Below are 25,922 nucleotides of genomic sequence, written 5' to 3' on the forward strand. Positions count from 1 at the left end.
TCAATGATGATTAGATTGGTAGTAAGTTGGTAGTAAAAAAATTTAGTAGTTAGAATATCCTCCCTCGGAAACTATAACCTTCTCCTATTTTTAACCTAATTAAAAAGTGATTTTCTCTTTATTAAATTGGGTTTAAACGTTCTTATAGTATCATTATTGTAAATTCAAAAAAATAGTGTGACAGACAAAATATGTCAAATGAGGTGTCATTACGTAGATCTCGAAAAGTTATGTGGAATAAAAAAAATTACCTAATTCGGACACCCGAGTCAAAAGTTATGTTCTTTCAAAGTTTTATGGTCAAACTGTTGACTTTTGTGCCATGTGGCAGCACCTAGTGAAACACGTCCCAATGAAGAGTGTCTCTCTCCTGGGTCACGCCCGAGAAGTGTCTCTCTCTAACCGGTCACGCCCATGTGGGACGTGTTTGACTGCTATATTTGCGTAAATAATTTCAAAACGACCACATTTTCGTAATTTTTTATTATAAAAACAAGAAATTAATTTTTTTTGCCTTATTTCCATGTATTTCTTTTATATTATTTTTTAGACTTCTTTATCGATTTATCAATTATTCAACTAATCCGATTTGGATCGAAAAGTATTATAAGGGTGTCAAAACTTCCTCTACAAATTTTTTAACAAAGCAGTATACAAACGAGATCCAAAATTAAGTTGAGTTGTTCTGTGTAGTAAGTGATTTCTGTGTTTTTAAAATGAAATTTTTTTAATATGTAAAAATAAAGTAAATCTCACATCTTATTGTTAAAACTTAAAACTACAAACATAAGATATATTCTTTCTTTTTTGCAAACATTTTATTTAAAATTTAACCTAACATAAACCTGCATGTGTTTAATATTTTATGTTAAATTTCGAAAATTACTGTATATTAAAAAAGGAAAAACTTTTTATCATATTGCATGAGAATTCGATTCTCATGTTGTGTAAAAATTTTCTTTTCTTTTTTTTTAATAAATATGAGACTTCAATTCTCATGCAACATGAAAATTTAATTGAGTTACAACATGACATGAAAATTTAATTCAAATGCAACATGAGAAAATCAAACCCTATTAAAAAATTATAAGAGTCGTTCTAGTTGTGAAAAAGAAAAAGAAAACTGGAGATAAATTAAAAGGGTTATATTAGTCTTTATCATTATAATTTTTTAATCTTATAACTCCAAAACGACATCGTTTTAAGCTCACATGAGATAACTTTATCTCCAGTGACTGGAGAAATACTTTTCCCTTTTATTATTATAATTATATACTATATGTAGTATTAGTTAAAGTTTCCTATAATGAAAGGAGAAGTAGATTTTTCCTATAAAATTTACAAAGTCCCAAATGGGAAGTGCAGGTAGCTAAGACCCTAATAAACTTCCTACCTTTAGTGGTATCAAAATCTTAGTATCAAAAAATAATAATTAATTGGTATAATTACATTTTTTTTGTGAACAAGTAAAGGAGACTAAGTAATCTAGTATGGTATCAGCGAGGAACAATGGTGGGAACAACACCACTGACAAGATCACTTCCAGACACATACGAGGAGGACATGAGATGTTGGTCCTCTCTTGTCACGTTGGATCCTGATGATGATGATGAAGGTGCCATTTTACCAGAATTACATAAGGAAACATCAGAGAAACAAGTTTCATGAGTTTCTGGTAACATTGCAATAATATGTTCCAGTTCCCTCACCACATCTAGCATTGATGGTCTTTCTTGTGGATTGTCTAGGCAACAACTGAGTGCCAGTGTTACAAACTTGTCCAAGCAATCAGATGGATAGAAACCCATTTCGCTGTCTATAATGGAATACATAATCCCAGTTTGACAAGCCACATTAACCTGCATGACACAAATAATAGTGTACCATTATTAATAATAGTGATTTTTGTTTACTTAGTATTTCTTTCTACATGGTGAGTAAATCTTAGATATTCTTTTACCAAAAGTAAAAATAAATGAGATTTACGTAATATCAATCATAAAGAAGTGTATAGAATAAATGCAGTTAGATTAATTATTTTATTCTAACTTAGTAAGTGATGTATTAAATTAGGACGAGCCTCGAATTGTGGAAAAACTATTCCTTTGTAATTGAAAAGTCATGATTCGAATTCGAGAAACACCCTTTTCACAAAGTTATTCATATATGCAAAAATAAAACTACATACAAGAATTGTCCTTACCTATCTCTCGATAGTCGCGATTTAACGGAGAATAGTTTAGTAAGTGATGTATTGAGTTTTCAATATGTAACATTGAAAACTTCCTATATGGTATGTAAATAAATCAGGCATGAGAATTCAAATATACCCTTTTTCTGCAAGCAAAACTTTGGTGCATCAGATATACCTCCTGACTGAGTATATTTTTTTCCATATTTGGAAAATATTTCACCACTTTTGAATTTTTTTTTTCGCCACATTAAAAAAGTTTCTCTCTTTGGAAAAAAGATGTACCCAATGCACCAAAGTTTTGTTCCTTTTTCTGCAATAGTGCTGGCACTAAAATAAATTTTTTCATGACTATTTTTATCCAATGTTTTTAGTGATTTAATGATTAGATATAAGACAGAGAAATAGAGGAGTAATTAAAAAAGGAAATATAAGAATCATGTTGCAGGAATGACACTGTTCATTCCTGCAACAAGGATCCGGCAACGTATCTTGAAGATACGGTGCCGTATCCTGATTTTGGTTTGACTTTTTATTTTTAAGCGTGGGACCCACACTTGATTTGTGTATGCAGGAAAATGGTCTTGTCATGTGACATGACAAAAAGCGAACCCAATTAAAAAAGTACCTCGCGGACAATGTTTTTCCCATGTGATATTGGTCTCATGCCTGTCAGAAGTTCCAGAAACACAATTCCTAGGCTATAGACATCACTTTTGTCAGTCAACTTATGAGTTAACAAATATTCTGGGTCCAGGTAACCCTGCAGGCCAATTACAAAGTAGTCATTAAATTCAGATCATATAGTTTTTTTCAGTGTTAGAAGAAAAATGGACACAAAAAAAAACACCACCCCCAAGTATCAAATGATATGAACAAATTTAAACTCAAAGAACTGAGAGGGAAATAACAGTAGTACAAGTGTGAAGACATTGTGTAAGTGGGGTCTGAATGATTACTATGAAATGGCTCATACATAAGACTACGAGGAGTGTGTAAGGAATCTTTGCAAACAACATTATAAGGGTAGGTAGGACATGACAAGCCATAAAAATCTCATAATTAAATTGCCAAATTGAATAAAAGGTATTATTAGTTGAATAATTAATGTAGTCATAAACTTCTCAATATAACTCCAAATATTCAAAGTTGGAATTGAAATAATTCCTAAAATTTCTTTAACAAACTTACTGGTGTTCCCTTCACAACTGTTGACACATATCTAGGAGTTTCTTCTTCATCTAAGTATGGAGCAAGCCGTGACAGTCCAAAATCTGCCACTTTAGCTATAAACTTGGAGTCCAGAAGTATGTTACTGGTTTTAATATCTCGGTGGAATATAGGAGGGTTAGCCTCTGTATGCAGATATAGTATGCCTTTGGCTGCACCCATTGCAATTCGTAACCTCATACCAAAATTTAGGCTTTCCTTGGTTTTTTTATTTTTACCTGCCACATCATAGTATCCATTAACTTAGACCATATATTTTATGCATCATTGAGAACATCAAACAAGTCAAAATCATGGTGCTATATTTTTCTATTATTCTTAGTCTTTCCTTTCCCTAATGCAACTTTCTTCCTATGTAACTTATCTTCTTCTTCTCTACTTAATAAGGATAGACTGACAAAACAATTATGAACTATATTTGAGACTGCCACTATGATCATGATTTCTTTTGTTCAACATGACTACCTCCACTATTAGGAGCAAATGATGATGAGACTTTTAAAAACTATTCATGGAGATTGAAGTTATAACTGTATTGAAATGTCAATACAGTTGTGTCAATACACCAGAGTTTAGATTTGAAAAGATATTAAACTTATTTTAAAATCCTAAACATTTACCAAGAAGATATTCAAAATTGCATGAGCATTTACAACATTTTTGCAAATGAAGCCCAAAACAAGGATAGCAGATTGACATGAAGAAGAAAAAAGAATTAATATGCACAAACAAAATAAAGTTGTAGATATCTATATGTATTGGCATAGACAGCATTGCTAATTTTAATACAGAAAATTCCAACAAGTTCATACCAGAAATCCAGTCCCTTAGGGTGCCATTGGGCATGAATTCATAAACCAGCATCTGATCCAGCAGAAAGAGTATATGAGAATAATATTGTTGTCAGCTGTCAAGCTAATATGGTAAAACTTATGTCTAAACTAAGATTACATATTTAAGTTCCAAAGATAAGCTTTCTTCAATATATTAAAAAAATAGAAAAGCCCAAGAATAGAATTACAGTCCATATTGTCATAACTTGAATATCTAGTAACAGATTCAATACAGAAATCTGTTACAGCATGCAATTCAATTGCCCCTTATTTGTGATAAGCTCATCTCACATGTGAGTTTCAACAGAACAGATACACCGAACTAGATCAACAGAAAGAACCAATATAAGAATGTTTAACAGAACAGACACAACTGACTTAACTATTAGATGAATGTTTATCTTACGCTATGGCATTGTTTTAATATTATGCTGCTTCATGCAGAACAGATTCTTTTCTCATTTACGTTTGAATTCTTCAACAAAGCTAGTTACAAGATGATATTGATAACAAAATTGTAGCTATAATTCATGGCAAAAGTATCTTTACCTTTACGGCAGAGAAATTTCGTCTGCCGCAGATACATCTTTCTCAGCATACGCATGTAGATCCTGATAAAGATATATCTGCGGCAGATAAATCTGTCTGTCATAAAAGCAGAATCGCGCGACCCATAATTCATATACCTGCTCTCCTTCTTCACTACAGTATCCAATCAGTGAGACAAGATTCCGATGGTGTAACCTTGATAAAAGCTCAATCTCAGTCAAAAACTCCTTTTGGCCTTGCAAGGAACTTTCTTCTGCTCGCTTAATGGCTACAAATGTTTCATCACATAAAATGCCCTTGTAGACATTCCCATAACCTCCTTCACCAACTTTAGTTGAGCTGTTAAATTTGTCAGTAGCAAGAGCCAATTCCTTATAAGTGAATGCTTTCAAGCCATCTATTTTGATAGATATATTAGAGGCTGCAAGAAGAAATAAGCATTTGAATTTCTTTCTTCAAAGATGATCCAAAATGACACTATCAGCAGAAAGCCTTAGAATACTTACACATACGTTTCCTGGAAATCTTGTGCTGGTATTTATACTGTCTTCGAAAAATCAGGAGCATGATTATTGCAGATATTGCTAAAACACAAGCAATAGCTGCTATTATAGCAGCAGCTAATATGCCCGGACTAGTTTTCCTCCTCTCTGAATCAATAATTACTATAGCAATAAAATGAAAGTTAAATTAGAGAAACATGACAAAGGGAATACATTCTATTAATCAATTCTGAATAAGTAAAAATTTACACCAGTTGTGAGATGTACTCTATCTGATTCATCAACATAAATGTTAATTCTAGGTAGAAACAAGGGAAACTACTTCTGCATTGACATTAATCTTTTTGGATCATGATAATTCCCTTTTGTGTTTTTCTGTTTTTAATACGAGGATTGCTTTGGACTTAAGTGGAGAGATACCCTCATCTTTGCAGTTTACAACCAAGTACAAAGAAGGACACAGACAGTTAAGTGGCTTCTAATTGTATATGAACAAAATGTCACAAAACATAAGGCATATACCATTAAAAAACTAAAGATTAATATTTTAAACTTTCAAGCAACATCTCCGATCAGATCAGATTTCCAATTTTCAACATCTCAGTTAAGCAGTGGTATATACAAAATGGAGAAAATTTAATAATATGAAGGTTTATAATAACAAAAATACTAATAGTGTGCAATTTCTCTGCATTATGCATGTTAAATTGCCAATCACTTCTACAAGCAGCAGAAGTTTCTTCTAGAAATGATGTTAAACAGTACATACATTTGGTGGGATGTAATGATAATAATATAGTCAACTTGGCATAAAATAATAAAAAGTGGAGATTAAATAACTTACTATTTGCATAAGGTCCTAGAAGAGTGAAGTTCAGGAGTTCATATGGTCCAAAAAAGTCAGTGCGAGGAAATCGCCATGATGTAAATATACCTTTAATGCGATGGACCTCACTCTTATTGAACTCATTAGAGTGGGAATCATTGTACGAAGGAAAAATTTTTAAATACATTCTAAGACGAGGTCCCTCTTCCCAAGCATATGAATCTATTGATAATTGATAGATGTCTAAGTTCAAGGAATGAGTTATGTATGATTCCAAACGAGTTGTATAGGGAGGAAAGTAAGAAAAACTTGGACTTTTCAGCCTGTATCCAACTCTCAGAGGTGCTGCACAAAAGCAAGGAACTGGGGAAGAGGGGGCATATTCATAGAAATTATCCACTGGACAAGCTTGAACTGGACAAACAGTTGAATTTTTTGAGTTTTGAGCTACTTCATCTCCTTCAGGTCCACAATATTGACCAATACTTTTTATGTTAGAATTCTTGCAGATAGGATTGCCAGAAAGCCTTCAAGGAAAAAAAGGAAGAAATGGTAAGAAACTTATGCCACATTATAGGCAAAAGCCTTATAACTTTTTTTATAAAAACTAATAGCAAAACATAATTGTAACAATGTTTTTCATAATGAAAATGAATCACATGAAATAAAATTAGACAGAAATGTATGCTATATTATGAACATCAATTGAACAACAGAGATATAATCAGATCATGCGGTTGCATGGAATGCATTACTAAACACATGTAACGAGAATACCTCAAGGTAACATTTGGCGGGGGGTTTAGATTTCCGAAAACATCCGAAAGTGAGTTGTTATCGAGATCACTGCATAGATAGGATATAATGAATTCACTATGCAAACAACAGAATCAAAATCCATTCATCATTTTAATAGTAAATTCCTCATCATAGTAGATTAGTTTGACGCAAAAAATTAATATTCCTTGAGACTGAAGTTGTAATCCGGATTCAGAAGTTACATTGTAAGTTTAGCCTTCATACTGAAGGACATGTTCTTCCATATGCTAGAAGGGATAGACCCAGACAGCAAATTGTTTTGAAGTGACCTGTGTTTGACAATGAAAACAAAACATTAAACCAATGTTCATAGAATTGCGTTTGTGTAAAAGTCCCACTAGATTCTAGGAGGCAACATGCATAGAGTTTTATTGAGAAATTTCAAGATATTGTTATGTAATAATTAAATAAATATTATGTGAAACACAGGTCGACAAATATCTTCTCACAATGTTTGAAGATGAGGATATAAGAAGCTTTGAGGAATAGATCCATTGAGACGATTATTGGACAGATCACTGCAATAGAAAGAAAATTACTATATCAAACTCAAATTTGTCATGCCTAGCATTAACAAAAATAAATATTGTAATGTAGATAAGTAAACCAAGAAAATTGTAGATACAGAATATACAAATAAAATTGGCTATTTACATACATGGTCGTCATATTGTCTGAAAGTTTATTTGATGGTATGTGTCCGGTAAACTGATTCCAGCTAAGATCTCTAAAACATGAACCAGACACAAATTAGTTGGTAGCCAAAACGGGAGAGGTAAATGATTTCAATCTCATTAGGCTCAATATAAAGCTAAGCCACAGAATATACTTAAACATACAAATAGGTAAGCTTGGGTATTGAACTGAAATCAGGAATAGCTCCTTGCAGACTGCAGTTTCTTAGACTTCTGTTAAGTCAAAGAGGAAACATTAGCTCAAAATACAGAAATAAATCATACTTATGTTCTTGAACTTAACATTAAGTTTTTGTGACTGCATATCCTACTTCAGCTTCAATTGAAGCCCACAGGATTCCTTTTAAAATACTTTCAACAAACACCTTTACATGAAAGCTCTTTGGAAGTGAATACTTGCTATCTTATATTGAAACTTAAATTTGAGAATGAGAGGATTAAGGATTAGAATACCAGACCGCATAGTTAAAAACGTATTGCAGGCCATTTTAGATAACCTTTTAACCTAAAAACTTAAGCTGTGAGGTGAGCTCTAAAGAATGGTTACTAAATATCTGTAATTTCCTATGAAATTAAAAACTAACAAAAAGATAAGTAGCTATCCCTAAGAGTACTTACAGTTTTACTAGACTGGATAAGTTTGCATAGGTTGAAGGAATTCCATACCCGCTGAAATTATTGTTGTCAAGTTGGCTGCAAGGGAAACAAGTAAATATGAAAATCAAACACTGTAGCTAAAATCCCTTTTCTGGCCAAGTTAAAGTATAGATGAAAGCATATACATGCAAATGCACTGTATAGTATACACGTAAAGTTCTTAGTGAAGTCATAAAATACTTCAGATATTTTAATTTCTGAGGTGAAGGCTAGAAGTGAGAACCAGTTTTCCAAACAAAAATGTAATCGTTTACAAGAGTCCTGTAGCTGACTACTGCATGACATGATCAAAGAATAACTAAGAAAGGTAAAGCAAAACTGAAGACTAAACTATGAGAATTGATACAAATGCTGATAAAATGAAAGTAAAATGAAAAATAAGCATTATATGGTTGGCTCAAGTATAATACTAGGTAAAGATGATATATGGAAAATACATGGATTTTAGGGGACTATTCATGTTGGAATTATTCATTTTTTTAATACTATATATTTTATAATCTAACAATGTACAGGCCTTTTTTTTATCAGATTGCTTCTTTTAAATCTCTTGATGACACCTAAGGCTCTGCTTGTGATGTTCTAACTATACCACCACAATACCTCATCCAAAATCTAGTTATAATTATTTTACGGCTCCTTCAGCGAACATATCACACCCAATTCCTTTGACATCATGAGAACTCTAGCTTATCATACCAGTGACAGACTTAGAAAAGTGTAGGCAAAACTGTTTTCTCTCCTCCTGGAGAATTCTCAATACAGATCTATCTTAATTGGCTAAACTATCATACACAAATCTATCCCAATTGTTCGGTATGGCTAGTAAGTCGCATTGAGATGAGAACTCTTGTTGGCAGGACTGCGGAGACCTGGTACTTTTGTGGGCCTCGGTTTTATTTTATTTCTCTTTTTCGTAGTTTAGGTTTGAGCTCATGAATAACTACTGTTGCTAAGGTTTCTAAACTTATTTATATTCCCATTGTAAACTCAGCGACTTGTAATGAGTGCGGTGAGGAGAATATAGTTAAACATTAGTTCACATGGGGTGAATCAAGATAAATCTTTGTCTCCATTCTCTCTTCCCTTCTTTCTTTTCTATTTGCGACTTGTGTGCGTGATTGTTCAGTGCCAATTCTAACTAAGGAGAGCATAACAGATTTCCGAATTTACAGCTGTACAATACATAGACTTTGCCGGTTTTAAATGTCCAGTGACACTATGCTAGGAATTTTCTGGTTTAAATGACCAGCTGATTTTCCAATTCCTTTGACATTCAGAGCATGATTTTAAATTGTTTACTAATACTCAACCACAAATCAAGTAGATGGGTGTTAACTACAGTAATACATAAAATAAATAAGTTAATAAATGCTACAAATCTAAACAATGTGGAAGCATGACATACAGTATTGCCAACCCATGTAACATGGAGAATTGTGGTGGAAGATGGCCAGATAAGTTATTGTTGTCCACAAGCCTGTAAAGTCATTTCAAAAAGCAGACACTGTAAAAACTTGAAAACAGGTCAATACGGAGATGCATAACAGGATGCAATTGAAGTTTTGAAGCACAAAGGAAATGTAAAAAATTGTCTTCAATACTCACAAGTGCAGAAGATTGGATAGGTTTGAAAGTTTGTATGGAAGTTGACCATTAAACGAGTTGTTGTTCATGTGGCTGCAAAGATACAAATGAAGCAGATAAAGTACATGTAAGAAATCAAGCTCCAAGCTGAGTTGATGATGCATTTGGCTTTATGATCCACTTACATGTGTCTAGCATTGACCAAGTTGGCAAATGAATCTGGTATAGGACCTGATAATTGGTTTTCGTCAACTTGGAGTCTATTCAAATTTGAAAGGTTGCCAAGCTCATCTGGTAAACTACCAGATAAGTTATTCCCATTCAGGAGCCTGCGTAGGCAATAAATCAGAATAACTATTCATATTACAGCAGAAAAAAAAAAAAAAAAAAAAACTTGATGAAGATCAATACTAATAATTTATCTTCTTTGGTAAAGTTCTTACAAGAGTTTCAATGATGTAATATTTCCAATCTCCTTTGGTATTGTGCCTGTCAGATTGTTCCACATGAAATCCCTTCAAGCATAAAACAATGATGATATTAGCATGGCATAAGATGTTACAATCAGTACTTCTGATACAGATTTTTTTTATTTTATTCAGAGAACAATATATAAAATGACACAACTCACAGTATCTCAAGTTGAGATAGTTGACCAAGCTGAGGTGCTAGACTTCCAGAGAGATTCATAGTCATTAAATAGCTAGAGTAAAATTGGGATAATACAAAATAATTAGAATTTAGAAATCCCTTGAATATTAACCCTGTGCCTTATATAAATAACACTGAATCATATTATCTAAGTAATAGTAATTGAAATTAAGAAAAAGTAAAAAGGAAAGTGGAAGGATAAATAAATCATACAGCTCGCGGACATGGAAGTAACCATCAGCACCCTTCCTATCAAAACACCAAACCCCAGTCCAGTTTGATGCACATGGGTCACCCTTATTCCAGTTCCTCAGATTGTTCATGGGATCAATCAAACTTTTCTTGATGTCTATCAGTGCATTTACTACAAATATATGCCAAGTATTAAGGTTCAAAAACTTCATATGCCAAATCAAAATTACATGGAATTAGAAGACAAAAGAAGATGAAATGATATGCATGTAGCAAACTTTCTCTATGCTTATCATTATCAAGATAACAAATCCCTCCCCACTTTCCAACTTGGACTGAAATTTTGATCCGAGATCTCATGTTTAGAGTCTAAAATCACAGTCCAGAAAGAACAGAAAGATTCAATAAGGCTTTTACAAATTCACCTTCTGAAGGATCTGTTGGTTGTGAGACTGCTATGAGGATGATAAAACAAAACGAAACAGCCAAGGCATATCCATGATTTCTCATAGCCAACATCACAGTATATCCTAGAAAAGCAACCAAATAAAAAGGGATGAATAAAAGAAGTACTGATAACATTCTAAGGAATGAGTTTCATAATTCATGTCACATATTCAGAACATAATACAAAGCAAAATAGAAACCCTTTTATCTTGTCATCATTTGCAAAAGGTAACATCAATGAAATGTAAAAAGAGAAAACTAACTCAAAAGGTTTATTTCTCTGGTTTGAAGCTTGGAACAAGTTCAAAGCTGGCAAGCATGTGGAACTTTAACTTTCCCAGATAACTCAAATACAAAGCTATATAACATAGAAGCTTATCTTTGTCAGAAAGCATAAGATATCTGAGTTGTCATTTGATTAACTAAATTCCTTACACCCCAAAAATAAAATAAAATAAAATAGAGTGAGAGAGAAAATCTTACTTGACAAAGGTGTTATGATTCAATGTCAAAAACTCCTGGAATGAATGAACTTGAAACCTGAAGAGTGAAAGTCTAGCAATGAAAATCCTAAGTCAAAAAAAGACTCCGTGGGTAAGTTGTTAGCTAAATCATTATGGTCACCATGAACCACATAATATGATTATGATAATAATAAATGATTGAACATATTCTTTATCTATATATACACATATATTTCATTTATTTAGGGTAGTATATTAATAAACTGTGAAAAGCATCTCTCTCAGCAAGGGATGGCACTACGTCTTGTTTGGTTCATCCACTTTCAAATAAGTCAAACACACCAAATAGGAACACGCCAATATCATATTAATATAATAATGAAAAGCTGTTATACGCCACATGCACCACCACCTACTTATATATGTATTTTAACAATTAATTATACACGTAGTTATCAATATTTGCTTTTACTTAGTTTAACCTGAACTTTTGCCTATTTACATTTCGATGATGTTACCTGTATATCCTTGCTTACATCATCATGTCATATTTTTTTCAAATCTTGTATGGTTATATATATATATATATATATATATATATATATATAGAAAAATAGTTTTCTCATTTTACATGAGAAAATTTTCTCATGTTACACTCACAATATATGAGTGGGTCCCATCTTGACTTTTTTGTCTTATTATCTTTTTGTAGACCCCACTCATGTATTGTGTGTGTAACATAAGAGATTTTTCTCATGTAAAATGAGAAAATCAATTTCCATATATATATATAAAACGATATAATCAATTTAGATTGATGTAAGAATATGAAATCTTATATCAAATTTTAACCGTTGATTACCGTGTATCTAACGCTTAAAATTTACTGGGTCATATTAATTAATTAATTAATATGACCTAATAAATTATAACCGTTAGATGCACGGGAATCAACGGTTAACATTTGGTATAAGATTTCTTATTCTTACATCGATATAATAAAACTTGCCCATATATGTGTGTGTGTGTCGAATATAATGTAAGGTTTGGTGTGGTCAAAATTTTTACACTGTGTATTTTAGGGAATACATAATTATAATGTTAAAGTTGTTTAGAAGAGAAAAAAAAAATAACCTTAATACAGAAATATATAGTTATAATTATGGAGAGAAAAAAAAAAAACTTTAACATTTGCACTGAATACATAGTGCAAAAATTTTTATTGCACCAAACCTTACATTAAATGACACTACAAATCATTTTGCTTATATATATATATATATATATATATATATATATATATATATATATGTTATTTTATCTAAAAAAATTTCTGCCTACCTTTGTCTATCATTCTCTAATATCGTTAGATCATAATCTCAATATGATCTAATGGTGTTGGAGAGTGATGGACAATTATAGGGGAAAAAAAGAAGGTAAAATAATTGGTCTCATATATGGGATAAGTTATTCTACCACTCTTCAACACCATTAGATCATAATCTCAACTACTTTTATCTTTTCACTTTCCTGTTAAGATTTCGATCTAATAGTGTTGGAGAGTGATAAGTAAAGGTAGATAGAATAATTTATCCCCTAATATATAAATATATAGTTCACTTTTTCTGCAGTTACTGCAGATAAGTTATCTATAGGAAGTCCAATACGACGTCGTTTTGGGGCAGAAATCATGGTGTTTTGTAATTTTAATTTATTTTAGGGTTATAATAGTCTTAATATTTATAATTTTTTAATATTTCAATATCAAAACGACATCATTTTGAAAATAAATGCAGATAACTTATCTGCATTAACTGCAGAAACATTTTCCCTATATCAGAAAAATATTTCTGCAGTTAATGCAGATAAGTTATCTGCATTTACTTCCAAAATGATGTCATTTTGGGGTGGAAATATATATATATATATATATATATATATAGGGTTCACTTTTTATGCCGCTACTGCAGATAAGTTATCTGAAGTAAGTCCAATACGACGTCGTTTTGGGCGGAAATTATGGTATTTTTGTAATTTTAATTTATTTCAGGGTTTTTATAGTCTTTATAATTATAATATTATAATATTTTTATCCCAAAACGATGTCGTTTTGGAAGTAAATGTAAATAATTTATCTACAGTAACTGCAGAAATATTTTTCTACATGAGCAAATATATCCATGAAAGTGTTTTTAACAAGCATTTTTTTCTTAGTATAAACAAATTTATTATTTGTAAGTGGTTCTAAATAATGTGTTACTTTAAAATAAAAATACTTCCATTTTGTTTTAAATACCCATTTTTAATAAGAATGAATACATTAGTATAATTATTATAAATTTATACGTTTACAAAAAAAAAAAAAAAAATAGAACCAAAAAACAAGTTAGAATAGCAATAATTCTTCTTCGTTTGAACAAATCAAAAGCGAATATTGGAAGAATTGAACACAAGTTTTACGCCGTCGGTGGATGTGACGGGAATCGTCAACGGCTACCTATCAGACTTATCATTATCACTTACCAAAGTAACTACGTAACACCGTAACCAAAATAAAAATAAAAATTGAATATCATAATTACTGGGTCAGTTCAGGTCTTTGGTCATGATAAGTCTACAATCTCTCTAATGATGTAATAAGTTCAATCACAGTTTAATCATAATTAAATCATTGAACCATAATCAATCTTTTATGGATAAGTCTTATTTTCATAAATTTGATTATGAAATGATTCATAAAAAATTAAATAACCTTTTTTTTTTTATGGCACTCGCTGTCAATTTGTGCTGGGCCAATCCATTGGAATCAGCTCACTTTGAGTTGGGTCGAATACATGTATGCTCTTAACAAACTAAATATAATTTGGGCTAATTAATTGTTTGTCTAACCTAGGGGTGGGGTTATTCAAATCGATCCATTATTTTATATTATTTTTGCTTAATTATTATTTAATATATAAAATAATTGTTTTAAAATAACGTATAATTAATTAAAAAACAATTATTATTATTATTAGTATAATAATTATGTAAAGAACCAATTCAACTCAAAAGCTTAAGCTGTTGGGTGAGGCTACATTAATGGTTTATATATCTCAACACGGCCCCTCACACGAGAGCTCACTGAGTTTGAGGGGCGGCGAGGATCGAACCCGGTACACCGAGGCTCTGATACCATGTAAAAAACCAATCCAACCCAAAAGCTTAAGCTGATAGGTGAGGCTACATTAATGATTTATATATCTCAACAAATTAATTAGGACTCTTTTGAATTTGTGAGTTAGTCTAACTCTAAGTCACTACAGGTCAGCCTCATCAGATCAAATCAAATTAAGAGGGTTCTTACAAAAAAAAGTAAAAATTAAGAAGGTAAAATTGGGGTAATTTTTTTTTTCTTTTGTTTTAATTTTAACGTATACATTTTATGAAGTTAATTGACTATTCATTTTGGGACACGCGCATATTATTGTCTTCCGTCATGGTTGGGTCATTCGCTTTATAATAAGTCAAACACCCCAAATTGGAACAACCCAATGCATCAATTTTATTTTATTTTTTATTTTTTATTTATTTATTATTATTTTTTATTTTTTTTACAGTCGTGACAAATGCCGCCGGCCTATTTTAGCTTATGTATTGCATGCACCATCGCCACTCCATCAATAAATTTTTTTTTATTGATAAAGATATTTATTAAGAGTAGTTATATTAATGTACATAAAATCAGAGATTCGTTTCTAACTAATGTGGCATTTCTCACTCTGTGTTGAAGTTAGAGTTACGCTAGTCTAGTCTCTTCGTACCAAATTGAGAATGACATTCAAAGCCCAAAATTCTTATAAGAATACCTCTCATATATGGATTAAGCAACAATTCATAATAAGTGAGTTTGATATATATCTCTTCTCAAAACCGGTAATAAGTCTAAATCATTTTTCAATTATATTCATTACTTAATTCTTTTCTAACGATGTGAAACTTTTCTTTCACACTTAAATTTCACTTCCAACAATTATACTCTGACATCTCTCTTATTCAAAAAAAAATATATATGAGTTTCTTACTTCACTAGCTATTTTTACATCATGTTCCTTCCACACTTAATTTCTTTTATGTATAAACATTGGGAGTATATAATGTCATATGACATCAACCATCCAAATATAAATTAAGGGTTATCTTTTTTTCACTCTTATTAAAGAATAATATATTCATATATATATATATATATGGAAAAAATGTTTATACAGTTAATGCAGATAAGTTATCTGCATTTATTCTCAAAACGATGTCGTTTTGATATTGAAATCTTAAAAAATTATAAATATAAAGACTAGTATAACCCTGAAATAAATTAAAATTACAAAAATACCATGATTTTCGCCCCAAACGACGTCGTATTGGGCTTACTGCAGATAAGTTATCTGCAGTAACTGCAGAAATAACCAACCTATATATATATATATATATATATATATATATATATATATATATATATTCATCTAACAATTTAATCTTTTGAATTAAATTGGTTGTTCACATTATATCATAATTTTTATGAATCAAGACATTTAAAATTTGATTCTTGTTGTAAAGAACCAATTCAATTCAAGAGTTTAAACTGTTGAATTAGAATTTTTTTTAATGATTTATATTATTCTCTAACACACCACTTTGGGCTTGAAGCATAGATATTGCACATGCTCAATTTTTTATTTTACTTTGTCCTTATTTAATTTCACGTAGAAAGTGGAGGTAGTGAGAATCAAACTTGTGACCTTGTGATCACTAACACTTATTTAATTCCACTAAAAAATTTCAATATCATGTAAAGAATCAATTCAACCCAAAATCTTAAAATGTTAAGTGAAGGCTTTTTTAATAGCTTATATGGTTCTCTAACACTTGTCATCTTCATTCTTCAAAATATATGATGAATTGATTCTTTACTACCCTTGATTTTAATGCATTATTCCATCATTATTCGTTTGTTTCTAGAGAGATGAGATCTTCTCATATGATCTAATATTATGTGAGAGATCTATTCCCTAAATATAAATGTTGGGAAGTGTGTAGTAGTTATTATTACTATTATTTAAAATACAATTTAATAAAAGTATCTAATTAGAGTAAAAATAACTCTTCTTCATATAAACAAATGAAGAGGGAATATTGGAGCACATGGAAGGAAAGGGAAAAGTTTTAGTTCGTGCGTGGAGGTGTGGGGAATCGTCCATGTCTTCCTACCAGGTACTAAAGTTTTCAATAACACCAATTTAATTAAATTAATGAATAATAATACCAACATAAATAAAAGCGTCCGCAATACGTAAATTCCATGATATTAATTCACTATATATAGTTATTCATAATCATTATCAATCAACTTCTCTATCAATATCAAATATGACAAGGGAAAGGGATGGGCATTGACTTTATTATTACTTAATAATGGTGCAAAACGTGAACAGCTGATTTTTTTTTTTTTTTGATGAAGAACAGCTGATTTAATTATTGAATATATTTGCATGATATTAATTTGTTTTATATTTATTTTCAATGTCACTTCGATGCCTTGCATTAATAATCTATTAGTCAATCATTGACCTTCAATTTTATTACCAAGCAGATTAATAAATCTGATGGATATAAGATAAAATATTCAAAAACATGAAAATTTTATTTGAATTAACAATTAATTATAATTTTATGGAGGAAGTCATGGAAAGTATTCTTTTTTACTTCTCAATAGTTTAACAATTAGGAATCGTTTGACTTGATTACACATTTTTTTTTTCGTTATACTACATATATGAAGTGTAGAGGACAACATAAATTATAAGTACTTATATTAATAATGAAATTTAAATTAATCTCATTAAACTATGTAGTAGTACTATTAATTGCAAATTATTGTATTTTAAATTGATTCTTTATTATTATCATTATTATTACTTTTATATTATATTTATAGATGTGGTTTTCATACTGTATTTTAATTTGATTATATTATGCTCATACTTAAATTAATTCTTCATTATCGTTATTGTATACTAAACAATAAGTTTAATTGTGAAAAAAACTTATAAAAGTATTTATTTAAAAAAAAAATTAACTTCAAGACAACGCATAATATGGGATCGTCCTGCAGAAATATATAATAACATTAAGGGGTTAATATTTTTCACATTGTATAAGATGAATTTATCTCCTACACACATAAAAGGAGATAGTTACATTTACAAAATTTTTGTTTACAAACTCTTCAAACTACACTATGTACTCCCAGAAATATATTAGGTTACACTATATACTTCTGGGAATACATAGTGTAATTTACAAAAATCTGTAAAAAAAATTTATAAACGTATGCTTCTACCACATAAAAATATATGGGCTCATGTGGGCCAATATGAGGAGAAGAGAGAAATTGAAAAAATATAAGTCTCAGACATTTTTATGAATATATAGGAGATAAAATTTATTTTCTATAATACGAGAAATATTAAACCCTAACATTAAATTACTCATATCATGATAAAGAACACTCTGTCTACTTCATGATAAACGACACTCTTATCTTGCAAATTTCATACTAGTGAGAAAGGGCATCTTCTTGTGTTCACACTATTTCTTGATCCCCAGACCACATGTTTAAAACGAACACTTTTTTGACTCCTGATTCATGAAAGATATTATTATGACTTAAAGTTAAATTATTGGTGAATCGAGTTATAGGCTACTATTCAAGGAGAATGACATTTTCCCGTTTTTAGCGTTCAACATTAAAAAATGATGTATGATAATTCTGAATTTGATTGGATTGTAAGTGGTGGAATTGGAATGCAATCCTGCAAGAAGAATAACATAAGCCCAATGTTTCACATCTTATCTAATTTTAATCACAACAAACAAATGAAGGGAAATTATTCTCTCATAGTTGTTTTATGTCGTAGATACATCAATAAATATGTCTTATTATTTTTTTAACACATGATGGAACCCGTCAGGAGTTGAGTCTATGACATAAGAGGAAGTATCTCCTACGGAGATTAGATGCTCCCATAAATGAAATCATATCATCTGAATATTAATCTTATGTTGTAAGAGACTAGTATCTCATGTCATAGACACAAATTATATGGAACCTACTCATTTATTTATTTATTTTAAAAGAGTGAACCTCACATACTTGTGTCTATGATATGAAATACTAGTCTCATATAATATGAGACTAATATTTCCCTTTTTGAGTTTTTGAAAGTTATTGTGAGATTTAATATATGATGAATTACTAAAAAGTGAATTCTACAAAATTATTATGAAATTGTGAATATTGAAGATTTAAGATAAAACTTTAGATTTCATATTATAAGTGGATGAGGAAAATCCTGATTATACCTTGGTTACATTATCCTAAAATTTTAAATATTTTAAAGTTTAAAAACTAAGGAAGGAAGAAGATTAATTTGAAAAAACTCACATAATCCTTAGCCACTTTTAGTGCAAAATTTTTGGAAGGTTTGGTTGTGTTTGATTTTACATAGGTTTAAAAAGTCAATTTTTAGAAAATCAATTTAAAAATTTTGATTGCTAATTTAAAAGAAATTTTTTCAATTATAATAATTTTGAAAAACAAATTTAATCCTAAAATTTAGAGACTTTATTACTTGTAATTTGTTATAAAAAAAGTTTATGAAAATTGTAGTGTGAGTTTTTCTTTCTAAGGGAAACACATTGAATGTATTGTGTCATTGTGTGTCTTTCTCCGTGCATTCAAAATCATTTGACAACCAAAACTTGAACAGATTCATTTAATCCTCCTTTTATGTTTAATTTGTACTTATTTAATTAATGTTTATAAGCATTTAAGGCAACTCTCGAATTATTATTTTGTGTTTATTTTAGCTATTGTTAGAGTAGATAATATGGGACCGATTATATAACCTGTTGTTGAATTTGTCAGCATACATATTCAAGAGAAAAAATAAATTAAATATTACTATCATATCCTATTGATTTCTAACCCAAACTCTTATTTTTTGGATATGTTATCAAACTTTGAATAGGATAAAATGAACTCACCTGATAACATTATCTTATCTGTTGGGTTCATCAAATAATTGATAAGAACGTGATAGGATAAATTATCATATCATATTCTCCTTATCTGATGTACCAAACAAGAACTAAAGTTAAGTTGAAAGTGTATTTTGTAATTATCAAGGTTTGACAATTTAATTGGATAAATTGAGATATCTAAATCTATAGGTAGGTTTGAGTGGATTCTTGTATAAGTAAGTTCTATTATTACTTTGAATTGAGCTTGATTCGTTAAAGTGAATTTGCTTGCCAAGTAGATAAAGGTATTTGATTGGAGTTGTGGAATTTTTTCTCCTTTTAGAATTTTTTTTTCATGTAATTACTTAAATTATTTGATTGCGTTATTTTTAATTACTCAAAATTATTATATTTAAATTTTCATTGATTTCATTGAAAAAATTTATATAGTTAAATATACGTAAGTCATACACAATGATGAATAATTGGGAAAACTCTTGCAAGGAGTCACTTGCAAACATGGGAGTGTTGCTAAATACAATAAATTATTTTATCGAAAATCCTTTTCATATGTTGTTGAAAAAAAAAATAACTATGTACTACGGGTAGTATATAGTTATAATATTAAAATTATTTTATTTTTCTCTCTCCTTAACTGTTGTAGGCTAATTGTTGAGAGAAAAATAATAATTTTATCATTATAATAATATATTGTCCATAATAGATAGTTATAATGAGTTGCTGGAGATAATGTTTTTCCAACATGAAAAGTTGTATAATTAAATTAAAAAAAAGAGAGAAAATATTGAATAATTTCAACTTTACTAGATTGAAATAATCAAAACCGTTCATATATACAAAAGAAAATATAAAATTTTGTATGATACAAACATTGGCTTTTTGACCCTTTTGCCCTTCATTAATTAATTAATAACCAATTTGCCCCTGATCAAGAACTATCCACCAACCTGCCCCCTTTTAGTCGACTACCTTGCTGTTTTAGTCAAGCAAATGGTCAATCTTCATAAAGTGGACTACCGCAAATTTAGTCGACTAAAAAATCATCTTAATCGACTACATTTTTGGGATATTTAGTCGACTAAGTATCGATATTTAGTCGACTAAATGTCGACTGAAACCCTATATTTTCCATGTTTTCGGTCTCATTTCGATTGTTGTTGTTGTGTAAACCTAAATAGCTCCCTTTGTTCATGTGTAATCCTCTCAATCCGATTGTATTTCATCCCACCATCTCTACAGACCTAATATTGTGAAATCATTGTCATTGCCCAATTCCAAACCCCAAAATCCGAACCCAAACCCCCAATTTCAGAACCCAAGTCCCAATTTCGTGAGGAAGATGAGCACAAGTCCAAACATGTATGTGACAATGATCTACTATGATGGAAAGCATTATGAAGGCCCCAATGGTGTTCAATTTGAAGGAAAAACGAAAATGTTGAAAATCAAACGGGGCACTACATACAATGAGTTAAAGGAGAGAATTCAACAAAAATTGGGTTTGCAAGGCAGCCAATGCGTTCAACGGATGATTGCCAGGGTAGAGACAACAGTTGGTAAGGATGCTATTTACTACATTGGTAACGATATATGTGATGATGAAGATGTCGAATGTGTCATAGATGCAATTGTTGATCGAAAATTTCAAAATTTTATTGAGATATATGTTGAATTAGATTGTGGTCAATCTTCATCTACACTCATACATACAAGAAGTGAACCGTATTTTGGTCATGAAGAAAGAGTAGTCGATTTATCTGCACCTGCACATGTCATAAGTCAGATAACACTGCGGGAAATAGATGAGGATGAACAGGATGCCGATATGGACAGCGATGAGGACGGTGAACCTGAGAGTGTTATTCCACTAGGTGACACGTCAGATACTGACGTAGAGGGTGATTTCAACGCTGACACAAGCTCACCATCCCCGGGTTCGCAGGTTACGAGACCACTTCGTGTTGACCCTGTTAGCAGTGGTAAGATTTGTTTTTTAAAGATTTAATTTAGCAATTATTTTTTTTGTTATGAATGGTATTGACGGTGGCATTATAATGCATCCGTAGGTTCTGAGGTCGAGCCATTTTGGAATGAAAGCTCACATTATACCTTCATTAATTGGGCCCACCCTAATGATGAGACGGAGATATTGTATGGTGACGATGATGATCACGGTGGCTGGCAATTAGGGGATCCTTTATATTTGTATCAGGAGTTTCGTAGCAAATCTGAAATGCAACATGCAGTCAAATTATATTGTATGAAGGCTCACCGTACTGCCGTTGTGGCAAAAAGTGATGACCATAGATTTGTGATGAAGTGTCGACACCATAATGATGGATGTCCCTGGTATGTGAGGGCATTGTTGCCGAAGAATGGAAATACTTGGGTGGTTAGTAAATGGGTTAAAGAACACACCTGCCTAAACCAAGGTCTTACCCGGGATCATAGACAGTTGGATTCTGATGTGATATGTGCAACCATTATCAGTATGTATTATTCGATATATCTAACTTCCTAAGGTATGTTAACATTAATCAGTTTGTATTCTGACTGTTGGCCGGTGTTTTTTTTTATATAGGTATGTTAAAAGAAGATCCATCATTGAAGCCAGTTCTTATTCAAGAGAGGGTACAACGTTTGTATGGATACAACATATCTTACAGGAAAGCTTGGAAGGCTAAAATGAAAGCCATTGTCAAGTTATTTGGCGACTGGGATAAATCGTATGCATTCTTGCCTGGTTGGCTGACATACATGACGCAGGTTAATGTGGGTTCTGTGTTCAAGATTGATACGGACCAATGTGTTGATGAACGTCGAGTGTATACGGATAAGGCTGTCTTTCACCGAGTATTTTGGACCTTTCACCAGTGCATTGAGGCCTTCAAATATTGTAAACCCATAATCCAAATTGATGGCACGCATTTGTACGGTAAATACAAAGGAACTCTTTTGATTGCAACTTCACAAGATGGAGATGGTTACATTCTCCCTATTGCATTTGCTATTGTTCCTTCTGGTGAGAGATTGGATGATTGGTCGTGGTTTCTTAGCCTCATGCGTTTTCACGTCACGCATAAGCATGGCATTTGTCTAATATCCGATCGTCATCCCAGCATCATCAGGGCTGTAAGAGATCATGTCGGTTGGCAGCCACCATTTGCGTATCATGTGTTTTGTCTACGCCACATCGGAAGCAACTTTAACACTAAGTTCAGAGATGTGGAATTAAAGAAAACCCTGATGAAGCTAGGTACAATCTTCTTTTTAATATGTACAAATTGTATATAATTCATCCTTTTGTATCTAACGCATCATTTTGTATTTCAGGGTACTTGAGTTCAAAGATTCATTTTGATATCAGATTCCAGGATTTTATCGACAGTAACCCTCAAGTAGCTTCATGGATAGATCAGATTCCCAAAGAAAAATGGTGCAGGTCTTACGATGAGGACGGTCGGAGGTTTGGTCACATGACGACTAACTTATCTGAGTGTGTGAATAAGGTCCTGAGGGGTGCACGTAATTTGCCTATAACAGCATTGGTGAAGATGACTCAAAGTAGACTTGTTGAGTATTTCGTCAAGAGACGTGAAAAGATCCAATTGGCAAAGGCAAAAGGTTGGAGAATTGCAAAAAAAGTTGAGGATATCATCCAAAAAAATGATCAATTAACAGTGAGCCTCCGTGTGCGGGTTTTTGATAGGGACCTGCAGCTATTTGAAGTTGAGGATGCCTACAATCAATCAACTCATGATGCAGGTGACATAATGAGGGTGGACTTGCTCAATCGCAAATGTCAATGTGGACGGTTCACATCTAGAAGATTTCCTTGCAGTCACGTCTTAGCGGTGTGCAAGGTAGAAAAGTTGAACCACTATGATTATGTTGATCCTGTGTTCTCAATTGCACAAATTGATAAGGTATATGCTGCTCATTGGTATCCAATGGGCAATGAGTTGTTGATTCCACAAATTGATGGCCCAACCATTATCCCAAATGCATCTTTGGTACGTGCACAAGGAAGACCCAAATCGTCAAGGATACAGAATGAGATGGATTGGGTTGAGTCTCAACCGACAAGCAGTCAGAGTAGATGTAGCCTGTGTAAGCAAATTGGTCACAACAAACGTACATGTCCTATGAGGATTCCCAATACAAGATGAATTGCGGAGGAAGCAGGGGAGGGGCTTAATGTTTTGATGGTTTAACATTATAGGCATTTATGGTTTTATATGCTTGTATGTGATGCCATGATGTTTGTATTTGAATGTAATGACGGTGCTATGTTTGTATTTGATCTCATGATGTTTGTATTTGAATGTAATGACGGTGCTATGTTTGTATTTGATGTCATGATGCTTGTATTTGAAAAAAATGACGGTGCTATGTTTGTATTTGATGTCATGATATTTGTATTTGACTCATCTTAGTTTTTTGACTCGGAAATTATGCTCCTTAAGTCACACTCCCGTAGTGGATCAGTGTAGAGTGGAAACCTAGGGCAAAAAACATGTGTAATTCGGATTTGGGGTCCTAAACCAACAATTTAGTCGATTAACCTGTACTGGTTTAGTCGACTAGTACAGGTTAATCGACTAAATTGTTGGTTTAGGACCCCAAATCCGAATTACACATGTTTTTTGCCCTAGGTTTCCACTCTACACTGATCCACTAAGGGAGTGTGACTTAGGGAGCATAATTTCCGAGTCAAAAAACCCATGTGGACATTAAATTCCTAAAACCAAGTCGTATGTTGTCATAACGTTTGTTTACGGTTAACAATACAAGATGTAGCCTTTTTAAACACATGTACTGATTTGCTGTGATGTGTTATGGACGAATGTGACATGTTCAATATTGTTTTGTGCCGTGATGATCAAATTGCTAAAAAGGTTCCATTCATAAGTTATACAATATTGAAATGGAATTAAATTCATTACACAACACAACATAGATCCAAAAAACATAACAATTCTGCATTCATTAAAAAAAGTTACATTACATCAACGACTTAAAGGAAATACATGAACAAAACATAATAACACGATGTACACCCTAAATCTACTCGTCATCCCCGTCTGTGTCCGTCTCCGAGTCGTCCTCATCTGACACATGACCCCCATCCCCTGCTGCCTCAGCTACCTGACCACCTCTTGCAAGCTCCAGACGAGCAAGCCTGTCTTCCACACCCTTAAACCTTCCATGTATGTGTCTAAACCTTTCATTCCCTCTCTTTCTCCATTTTTTATGTGCCAGCGCCATCTTTCCTATCTTCTTTGTCATTGCATTTATGCCCTTCATGACATCACGCAGTGAAAATCCACCTTCAGGTTCAGCTATCTCCTCAACCTCAGCCACATCCTCCTCCTCCTCCTCCTCCTCCTCCACATCTGGCTCAACAATATGGTCATCTGGGGCAACATAAGGAACCTCAACCTGGGGCATACCACTAAACTCCCACACACCCGATCTCGTGTTCTTAGTAATCTTGCACTGCTCCAATAGACGCTTTCCGAACTTGCAATTATAGCCCGTGGTCTTCTTCAACAGCTCGGTCTCCATGGGAACACCAAAGTGAACCAATATCCTCTGTACCAGACAGGCGTATAGAAGATGACCCTTATGTTTGGCCTTAAACATAAACCAACAGATATAGTGCCTCCAGTTCACCATCTGGGCATGTCGGATAGCCCACATAATGGGAATGTCATGTTCCAACACCCTGGAATGATTAAAAGATCGCGGAAACAGAACGTGGGTGAGGACATAGTGTAGTATACGGGACTCCACAGAAAGCAACCCCACTGTATAGTGCAAGTGTTCCCCACGGACTCTTCTCTGCTCCTGCACGACATCCTCTCGTACATATCCTGGAAGTACTACACCACTATCAGCGTCATACACCAAGTATGAGAAGAGTCAAAATCATAGCCGAGTATCTCCAACCATGCAGGTGCCGTCATGATGATCTCTATTCCACAGACCCTCGACCTCAGCTCGCCCTGTACGTAGCTGAGGTTATGGTAGAAGGCCCGCACCATAAGCTCTGAATACGGACATAGGGTCTCGGCCAACACCCTCAGATGTGCCGCCTCCAACACCCCCACAATTTCAAATCCCTCCTTATCAAAAAAGGCTGTATCCAAAGATTTTGGAGCACATAACGGCCGGTTCAAATGGTCACGTACGA

At 32.4% G+C, this 25,922-nt stretch overlaps 1 protein-coding gene across 2 annotated transcripts; it reads right to left on the reverse strand.

Moving 5' to 3' along the window:
• Positions 1–1,288: 1,288 nt before the first annotated feature.
• LOC133317624 (probable LRR receptor-like serine/threonine-protein kinase At1g06840) lies at positions 1,289–11,801 on the reverse strand. Of its 2 annotated transcripts, none has more exons than XM_061519482.1 (21): positions 11,664–11,801; positions 11,159–11,263; positions 10,755–10,905; positions 10,522–10,593; positions 10,334–10,405; positions 10,076–10,219; positions 9,912–9,983; positions 9,712–9,783; positions 8,265–8,339; positions 7,791–7,859; positions 7,610–7,678; positions 7,401–7,469; positions 7,134–7,220; positions 6,910–6,978; positions 6,151–6,659; positions 5,316–5,468; positions 4,941–5,224; positions 4,234–4,285; positions 3,383–3,639; positions 2,820–2,954; positions 1,289–1,859 (listed from the first exon to the last, which is right to left on the reverse strand). In XM_061519482.1, the coding sequence occupies exons 2-21, from the start codon at positions 11,250–11,252 to the stop codon at positions 1,497–1,499; spliced, it is 2,868 nt and encodes a 955-aa protein (XP_061375466.1). In that variant the 5' UTR covers positions 11,253–11,263; positions 11,664–11,801; the 3' UTR covers positions 1,289–1,496. The 2 variants fall into 2 exon arrangements, with proteins under 2 accessions (XP_061375466.1, XP_061375465.1); XM_061519481.1 differs by having other exon boundaries at positions 5,310–5,468.
• Between the last annotated feature and the right edge of the window lie 14,121 nt (positions 11,802–25,922).

Source organism: Gastrolobium bilobum, unplaced genomic scaffold, assembly GCF_033153095.1.
Source record: "Gastrolobium bilobum isolate Gb01-03AN ecotype WA unplaced genomic scaffold, APGP_CSIRO_Gbil_v1 utg356, whole genome shotgun sequence".
Lineage (NCBI taxonomy): Eukaryota > Viridiplantae > Streptophyta > Magnoliopsida > Fabales > Fabaceae > Gastrolobium > Gastrolobium bilobum.